General features: G+C 44.8%; 1 protein-coding gene across 4 annotated transcripts; it reads right to left on the reverse strand.

The window, feature by feature from the left end:
* Positions 1–848: 848 nt before the first annotated feature.
* On the reverse strand, positions 849–6,986 carry LOC117653392 (calcium homeostasis endoplasmic reticulum protein). Of its 4 annotated transcripts, XM_034399046.1 has the most exons (17): positions 6,945–6,986; positions 6,742–6,826; positions 6,197–6,367; positions 5,988–6,112; positions 5,737–5,892; positions 5,420–5,655; positions 5,226–5,330; positions 4,831–4,942; positions 4,510–4,725; positions 3,978–4,356; positions 3,727–3,887; positions 3,436–3,569; positions 3,153–3,359; positions 2,747–3,037; positions 2,511–2,652; positions 2,253–2,386; positions 849–1,213 (listed from the first exon to the last, which is right to left on the reverse strand). In XM_034399046.1, the coding sequence occupies exons 2-16, from the start codon at positions 6,764–6,766 to the stop codon at positions 2,258–2,260; spliced, it is 2,589 nt and encodes an 862-aa protein (XP_034254937.1). In that variant the 5' UTR covers positions 6,767–6,826; positions 6,945–6,986; the 3' UTR covers positions 849–1,213; positions 2,253–2,257. The 4 variants fall into 4 exon arrangements, with proteins under 4 accessions (XP_034254937.1, XP_034254954.1, XP_034254946.1 ...); XM_034399063.1 differs by having other exon boundaries at positions 5,988–6,067; positions 6,742–6,977; XM_034399055.1 differs by having other exon boundaries at positions 3,153–3,350; positions 6,742–6,977.
* Positions 6,987–8,800: the final 1,814 nt, after the last annotated feature.

The following is an 8,800-nucleotide window of genomic DNA, read 5'->3' on the forward strand; positions in this document are numbered from 1 at the left end:
AGACAATACCGGATGACGCGAGCGAAGCGAGCTAAAAGCCAAACGCCTCGTGGAGTCACCACTTTGACACTTTTCGGGGTCCAGGTGTGGACTTTCTGACACACTGAGATTGATTCACTTCCAACGACAAGAAGAAAAGACACACATATCCGAGTAAGATTTGAGGTGAGCGAAGCGAGCTAGAAGCCAACGCCAATTTGTGACGCAAATTTACATTTTTGAGCGCATGGGACGTCATTTCTGAAAATTTCGGCGCTCCCTCCTGGAGGAGGGGCGGGGGCAGCGGCCGACGCTGCTACCACCTCGCTTAGTGGTGTGCACAGATTGCCTCCGCGGGAGGGGCGGTGTGATACCTGCTGTGAGAGATTTTGCCTAACTTTCAGGGAGTAGACGCCAAAATCTTCCTAAAAAGTATACCTTTCGGGTCCTTCGGGAGGGGTGGTCGCCCCCTCCGCGGCAGTGAGGTGCCGCCAAGCTGTGCTACTGGGCATTCCCTTTTAGACAAATAGATATATCGCTCTCAAGAACAGGCCGCCATTTCCCATCGGCTGGCAAAGCGGTGTCTTTGACAGGCCGGATCCGTCCTGAGACCGTGTCGCAAAGATCTTAAGTCATGGCGGGACTCGAAAATCGGATCTGAGAGTTTGGAATCGGCGAACTCACGCTCTCGATCACGGCGAATCATACTGTCTAGCAGGGTTTATCGGTTCACCGGGGTAATTGGGGGCATTTTTTTAAATTTCTTTGTTACGACGTATTGAGGCTGGGTTTAAAGACTGTTCTAGACCTGGAGTGTATTTTCATGGAGATGCATGTAGGGATATACTTCTTCAATAAGAGAAAGCTAATTCATTTTTAAAAAAACAAATTTATTGATAACAAGACATATCTTGAGTCAGTTCATTTCATTTACACACACAATGAAAAACCATTGCAAATATTCTTCTTTCTCAGGGGTACAGGGTGGGAAAGGGCCGAATGGACATTCGGACCACACAGGCAATCGAAAATGGAAATAGACATGAGGTCACTGACGCAATTAATTTGTCAAAGTCATGCAGTGATAATTTCCTTTGATGAAAGAAAGGCACACGGAGAGAGGGGAGAGGCTAAACCAAACCAAGGTGTCAAGGCCTCTTGAACAAACGAACACCAAGGCACCCGCTTCTCCCCTTTCTCCAAATTTGCTCTTGAGTCAAAAAATATCCTGCTCCTGGAAAAAGATGACAGTGGGATGTTATTATGACTACTTATCACAGCGGTGCTTTATCACAGTGGTGCACTTTGCAAATATGTTTGCCAACAAAACATGTCCAGGGTAAAAATAAAAGAGGACATAGATGACAGCACTTAATTAAAATACTAAAGCAAACTTCAAACATTGACTAAAAAAGGGGGTAACAATCTAACTAAATTGATTATCAATATACAATGTATAGGAACCATAAATGTGAACAACACATATCTAGGTTATAACAAACTCTCAGCATTTTGAGTTTGCTTTTGAATTTCATGAGATGGATAATGAAAGAGTTTCATTGCTTCGTAAAAGCACTGTACAACATATTCAGAAGAAATTAAAAGAAATAAAAAAGAATCCAATGCAGCTTGTATAGAGCCATTGCTGAAAATTCAGACTTGAACCTTCAACAAAATCAAGACTTTAGTTTTAATTTTCAAAAAGGGACTGACTTTATTCAGGACTTCAGTTTTTCAAATGAAATCATGTGCGAAAGAAAGCAAAGTACTACCAAAACATATGATTAAGGGTGAAGTGAAACATAGGTCTTCTTTGTCTTCCATCCTTCTACCATCTAAGTCAAGATGCATTATCAGCCAACTGTCACAATTCCACAGTAAACATGGCTCATTTCTCATTTAGAAAAATTCAAAACAGTAAACAAATATTAAGGGGACATTTATTTTTGTTGATGAATGGGTGGCTTGGTTGAGGGGTCAGGATGTGGATGCAAATGCAGCGCATCAAAATCATTGCCCCTTGCCTCTTTTATTGGCCTCTTGAGATACTTTTGTATGCAGTCCACTACACCAGGCCACAAACCATCAACAAGCATAAATGCTCCTCAACTCATAATTACAAGTGAGACATCTTTGGTAGGGAAAAGGAGAGGATGATAATACTGAGGATTCTAGCAAAGCAGGTAATACTTTGCAGTTGAGATAGGGCGCGGTCCGACTTAAAACATGAAAAATGCAAAGGACTATACTTTGTAAAAGTCTCAATGGAATACCTCAATTATGTTCGTTCTTCAGCTCTGGCTTTCATCCTTGAAATAAAAGCCTGACCCTTATTTTTCCGGAAGTTTTCATAAGGGTCGTTTAAATTAACACCAACACCCTTATACATGTCAGTCCTATCACGAATCTGGAATCAAAGACATGGTAGGCAAATGTTATAAAATATGTCTACAATTTATACTAATTTCGAGATGCTGAGGAGACTATTGTTCTGAATAAATTATGATGAAAAGAAAATTAATGAAACTTGCCTCTCCTCCAGAAATAGGCTGTTCTATACCCTGCTCTTTAGCACCAAGACCAGCACCACTCCAACCCATCTTTTTGAGCATCTGGTGTCCTTTATTTGATTCATCTAAACGCTCCATTGTAGCCTTTGCATATGTAGAACCACTGAAATATTCAAAATAGTAACTTATATTAATAAACGAACTAACTAACCAACTCCTAGAGGTTCAAAAAAGCTTGTTAATCTAAAGGAACATACAGAAATGAAGGAGGTGTAGGGCTGCGGTCTCGATCTATAGTTTGTTTGGGAGGACTCCTCGATCTTGACCGAGAACTGGAACGAGATCTTGATCTCGACCTGGATCTAGATCTTGAATGCCTGTATGTTGGTCTTGTTTGTCTTCTTAAAGTAGACACAGGTGAACGTCTACCATTACTGGCGGCCCCTGTACTTTCGTTAGGGTTTGAACGAACAGGACTTGGAGAGGGTGAATGCGATCGTCCCCTGTCTTTTGATTTTTCTTTACTTTTATCATTTTCGGGGGATGCACTGTTGAAAAAGTAACATATATAAGTATAGTAAGTAGGGCTATGAATCAGAATAAAAAGGGCCACAGAAAAGTCACCAGTTTATGAATTTGAGTGGGGCGGAAAAAAAATCATACCTTCTATATCTTTTCTTGGGTGTAGGTGACTTTTCTCGTGATGGTGGGCGGTATATAGGTGAGGGAGATCGAGATCTTTCTCTAATGCCTTCAATGATATCTTCTTCTTTTCTCTTACGGGCTTGATTCTTTGCTCGATAGTATTCATAGAGGCCAAGTTTTTCCCAGCCTTCACTATCAACAATTCTTCTGGAAACACTTAGACCACTAAGATAGAACATTAGTTAGATTCAGTACTATCAAAAAATATCTACTGCTAAAAATTAAAAGAAGCAGAGCATACCTGTCTCGTGGGCGATCATGACCTGGTGCAGCATAAAATGCATCCACAGCTGCCAAAAGTCTTTCACTAGGAGGAGCAGGGGGTGGTAGCCTTATAGAATCCGGATCTAACGGTTTATACTCATGATCATCAAGCTGGAAAACAAAAGTAGAGCATGTTTTCAGTATTTTGAAGAATGAAAGAGAAATTTCAGAGTTTTAGCCATAGATATATTTTTAACACAAAACCTGAAAGTTAACAAGCCAAGATTAAGAGAAAATTAAATAGTTTTAACATTTATGAGTACAGAACCTTGATGAGAGGCACCATGAGACCAGCTGGTAGATCAAAATAGGGCACACTTGGAACCAAATCATCAATCGGCTCTGGTGGAGCCTGCTGGATTGGTGCGATGGTTGGTGGAGGTAAAGGAAAGCCAGGTGGAGGGCGACTGAAATCTGGCAACTCAACGCCTAAAATGAAAAGAACAAGAGGAACGGATCAAAAATCCTGTCAGCCACTGACACATTTAGAGCGCATTCCTACAGAAAAGGAAAACTTACCAATTGGAAAGCTACCTGGAAAGAATCCAGGAGGCGGTTGAGAGAAATTACTTGGAGGCGGCCCTGAAGGGGGAGGTTGATGTGCGGGGTGTGCGGGGTGTGCTGGGTGGGCTGAGTGACCTGGGTGGGTTGGGAGAGCAGGGTGTGCTGGGGGCATTTGGTTCAGAGAGATGGGTGCTGGAGGATTGGAGTACTCTGAATTGTTCATTAGTGGAGGAGGCTGGGACAGTGGAGCTGATGTGGACTGAGACTGATGGGACACAAGTAACGGTGGTGGCTGATCACACTGTTGATGAATTTCTGGTTGCGAAGGAAGTGGCTGGGTTGATGGCAATACCGCAGCTACAACAGCCAAAGCCTGCTGCTGTTGCTCCAGAGTCTAAGAGGATAAAAATTCGTTTCATTCATACAAGGAAAAACAGTTAAAGCAAAATCTTTGACAAATTTTGGTTATGAATAGCTCAGCTTGTTTCATTTTTAAATGATTATTATGATCGGTTACAACTGAAAATATGCTTAAATTCAAATATACCTGAATTTGTTGCAGGGCATGATTGACAAATGCCTGATGTTGAGACTGATAATTTTCATAAGTATTTTTGGTTGCAGTTGTAATGGACGAAATGATAGAAGAAAATTGTTCTATAAGGTTTGTTTGATACTCTGTCCATGACCTTGTGGGGTGTTTCAGTTTATCAATGGTGATTTCATCAAGGTAATTACTTTTTGACTCCCACAAATTAAGAAGCTGATTGCAAAAAAAAAAAATCAGAATTAAAATTGGGATTAGTTCCACAGTAGTTCACAAGATCAAAGCTACTTCCACTGATATTCATATGTTTGACCACCTCACCTTGTTTAGTTTTGACTTTTGATCATCGGGCAAACCAATAGACGCACAGCAAAACATTGGTACAACCACACTTTCAAGAGCTTTCTTCAGTTCTTCAGCATTTTTGCGTACGCTACAAGTAAAAGGAGTATAGTGTTAGTGTTACAATTAACGGGCCATCAACATATTATGTGACACTTTTGGGGGGAAAGGAGGTGATGGTGAAGTGTTATATTGAGCCCATAGGAAGTTTAGACTGGGAGAATTCATGAGGGTTCAGGGTTGAGGGAGGGGAGAAACATATTGCCACATGATATGTAGACCTCTCCTGACTTTGCTCCCACTTCTATTGTGTGGAACGAAAAAATGAAAAAAGAAAGAGAATTGAAGGGGAATCCACCAGAAAGACAACTCACCAATGATGCAAAACATCATTCACCAAATAAATTAAATGTAGTCGTTGAGAAAATGGACTAGCTGTGGGTTGAGGACCATTACTTTCCTTTCCTACATTTACAACCCTGTTAAAACAGAATATTCAAATTATTATTGTGAAACTACACCAGAGTCACCACTCCAATCACACATGAATAAATGCACGAAAACGTACTTGGCTAGAAGAAACTGTGCCAGAGCTGAATTTGCTGCTGGGTTTGTGGCTTTCTGAAGGATCCAGCCTTTGCCAGCAGATATTGAATCTTTAGTACAGGATTGAATGATTGGTGCAAGAATCTGATCAAACTCTGCAAACGGCACTCCAGCATCAATACCAAGCTGATCTAATCGAGCTTCTTGGGCTTTTTTTAATGCTTCCTCCACTTGCGTCTGTTGCTGCTGCATCAATACCTGTCACAAGGAAAAGAAAGCTGATAATGGTAAAATGTTGATGCATTTATTGTAAAATTATGCGTCTTAGATGGTTATTACCGCATGTTGAGCTGCAAGATTCTGTTCACTTTGCAGGATTTGATCTTGCAAAACTCGCTTTTGCTGTGCAATTGAGTCTAAAGACGCTGATGTTGATGAAGAGACGTTAGAAACTGAAGGTGGTGCTGTAGATATTGATGACTGCTGCTGCGCTGCCTAAAATATTAACAAAACAAAACCATACGTCAGTTTAAAAGGAAATGGTTAATCATTTATCAAAATTAGATTTTAAATGATTTCAATTGACTTACCAGCCATTGAGCCGCAGATACAGCAGCTGATAAATCCATGGTAGCATTTGTACTCGACAGGTTGGGGAGTTGAAGTCCAGCTAGATCAGGCAAAGTAGAATGGTGCTTGCTCTTTTGCTTCAGAACTTTCAAAATGCCAAAGAAGAGAATAATTGAACTATTCTAAACTGAAGTGAAACCTAATCAAGTGACCTGATTAAGAAACTTACTTGCTTGCTCTGTGGTAACTTTATACTGATAGTAATTGAAATGTTCTCCCCCAAACAAGAAGCTGAATTTAGGATTATCCTTTTGCTTGTTTTTGGTCATCTGCTCAAATTCAAGTCCATTTCTAGCAACAAATTGAGCTAGTTTGTCAATAATATTACGAAGATCAATATCTGAAATTTGAAATACATAAAGATAGATACATTGAGAGCCAGCAACAGCATCTAGGCAGAGAGATGGAACAGTATAGGAAAACAGAATTTAAAATTTGATCACTTTACTCAGGAACTATACAATATTACAAAACTACTTTTATTTACAATATATTTTCTGCAAGGTTTCGAAGCCAGACAAATAAAGTAATCTTGAGAAGACCCTTTCAGAATGGAAAACCTCAAGAGAACATAACCTTCATAAAACGTCAGTTTGACACTGGATCATTATTTTGAACATAAACACAAGCTCAAAATTGCGAGTGAAGAGTTTGTATTGAATTAGTGTCTTACATCGCTCCGCAAAATCAGAAACCAGCAGCTAAACTATTTACCTTGTGGAGGTTGGGGCAGCTCCATCTTGATGCGGCACAATTATATTTAAATAAAACATGCACTTGCTCCAAAATAAGAATTACACTAGAAAGACCATAGTTTAAAATATATTTGTCACTGCACATAAAAGTATTCAGCTATCCCCAGTACTCCAAAACATGAAAATTGGAAATAAAAACAACTGTATGTTGTCGAAACTTACACCCGCACAAGCGGCAATGTCCGTCCGAAACTGAAACTGAAAGTGAATATGTGCATGTGCTCGAGCGCTTCGAGCTTCGGGAGAGAGGATGAGAAATTGTACAGTCAACAAGGGAAATCCCTTGAGAAAATGCAGGATGCATGCATGAAGTAAGAACTGTGTTTGTTTGTTTGCTTAATATTGTGATTCAAAACTGCCCGTCCAGTCCGTTCTGTCATGTTTCGCCGAAAACTTCGGCCGCCACCGGGTATATTCTCTATCTTTCCATGCTATCTTCCTCAACCGAGAGGAGCGTCGTGTCCGATGGGCTGCCTACCGGCAAGGCGCTTGGCGTTCTTGGCGTAAGCCGGCAGAAAGGCAGAAACCACAGGGGCATTGTTTGGGAGCAGGCTGATTCCGAGTGCTGTCGTCGCTCTGTCTGCCTCGCACTCATGGGGCGTCGTGTAGGGGTGAGAGAGAGAGAAGCACTGTGGCGCCGCGAGAACAGAGAGGACACGGGGGGTGACCGCGCGAACCGCGCGCTGTCGCCTTATGCAACACAAGAGCGTCGTAATATACGGGTGAGTCCGAATCCGAATCACCGTCTGCACTTTTTTTCGCGCCGATTGTACAAAAAGTGCAGCGGATCGGTGGGCCGCCTTGTCCAGCCGTCCAGCAGGTGCACTGGAGCGACACACAAAATTGGCCGGGCCATTTTTCCTTCCGGCCACGGTTGGCAACGAAAAGAAACTTGACTCTGCGCTTACGACAAAGCAGCCCTTTACAGAGAGCGTCCCTCGATTCAGTTCATATATTTTGAGGGGTGGCGAGGGGCATTTTGACATGGAATCGACTTGAGTTCGAATGAACGCCTGGAGGTGAAAGCTACCCCCTCGTACTTCTGTACCCTGAGCTCGATCGGTACTGGACTCTACCCCCTCCCCTCCGGCTCGCGATGCGCGGAAGTGCGCGGAAGATCACCGCACACGTGACACGTTCCCAGTGCAGGAGCCTGCCCCGCACTGCCTCACGATGCAACAATGCAACACTCTGGCGGGAGTGGCTGGGGTGCATGCAGTGCAATGCAGTGTTCCGGCGGTGGCTTGACTTGGCTCTCCACGACGCGGTACGCGAGCAACGCGGTGCGTCGACCCGGGAGTCACTGTGGCGGTAAATGCGACTCGGGTGCGACGGTGGAGGCAAAGCCAGGCGAGGCGCGGAAAGGGAAAGCCGGGCGCCGTATAAAAGCAGCGCGCCCCCGCACCACGAGGAGTTCCCGTCGCGACGCCGCCGACGTGCCACCATGCGACAGGTAAGCCCTAGGGCAAGCCCCTCCGCCCTCCGGAGGGCCTCCGCCGGCCTCCGCCTCCGCCAAGGAGCTGCGCCCGCGGGACTTGCTTTCATTGCCCCTGCCCCCTCGTTGCTCTGGTTCCAGGACACGCAGAGCGTCGGGGTGCTGGTGGTGGCGGCGATGCTCGGCATCCTGCTGGGCGCCGGTGCGGCGTCCGCGCGGCCGCGGCGCTACGTGGCCGTGCCCCTGGAGGACGTGCAGCTGATCCGGGAGGTGCGTCAGGCGCCGCCGCCGCACCACCAACACCACCACGGCCACCACCGGAACCACCGGCCAGCTGGGCCTGCTGGGCCTGCCGTCCCCGCCACCCAGCGAGGCCAGCGGTACGACGACGACCCGCAGGCGGCGGCCGTAGAGGCGGCCGCCTCCTACGAGGCCGACACGGAGGGCACCGCGTACGACGCCAGCTTCGCGCCCGAGCCTGACCAGACCAAGAACAGGTACGAGCGGCAGTCGGGCGGCGGCGGAGGCGGCGACGATCACGAGTACGTGGACTACGGCGCGCACACGGGGCACCACGGCGCCT

The sequence above is a fragment of the Thrips palmi genome, unplaced genomic scaffold (genome assembly GCF_012932325.1).
Source record: "Thrips palmi isolate BJ-2018 unplaced genomic scaffold, TpBJ-2018v1 HiC_scaffold_10, whole genome shotgun sequence".
Lineage (NCBI taxonomy): Eukaryota > Metazoa > Arthropoda > Insecta > Thysanoptera > Thripidae > Thrips > Thrips palmi.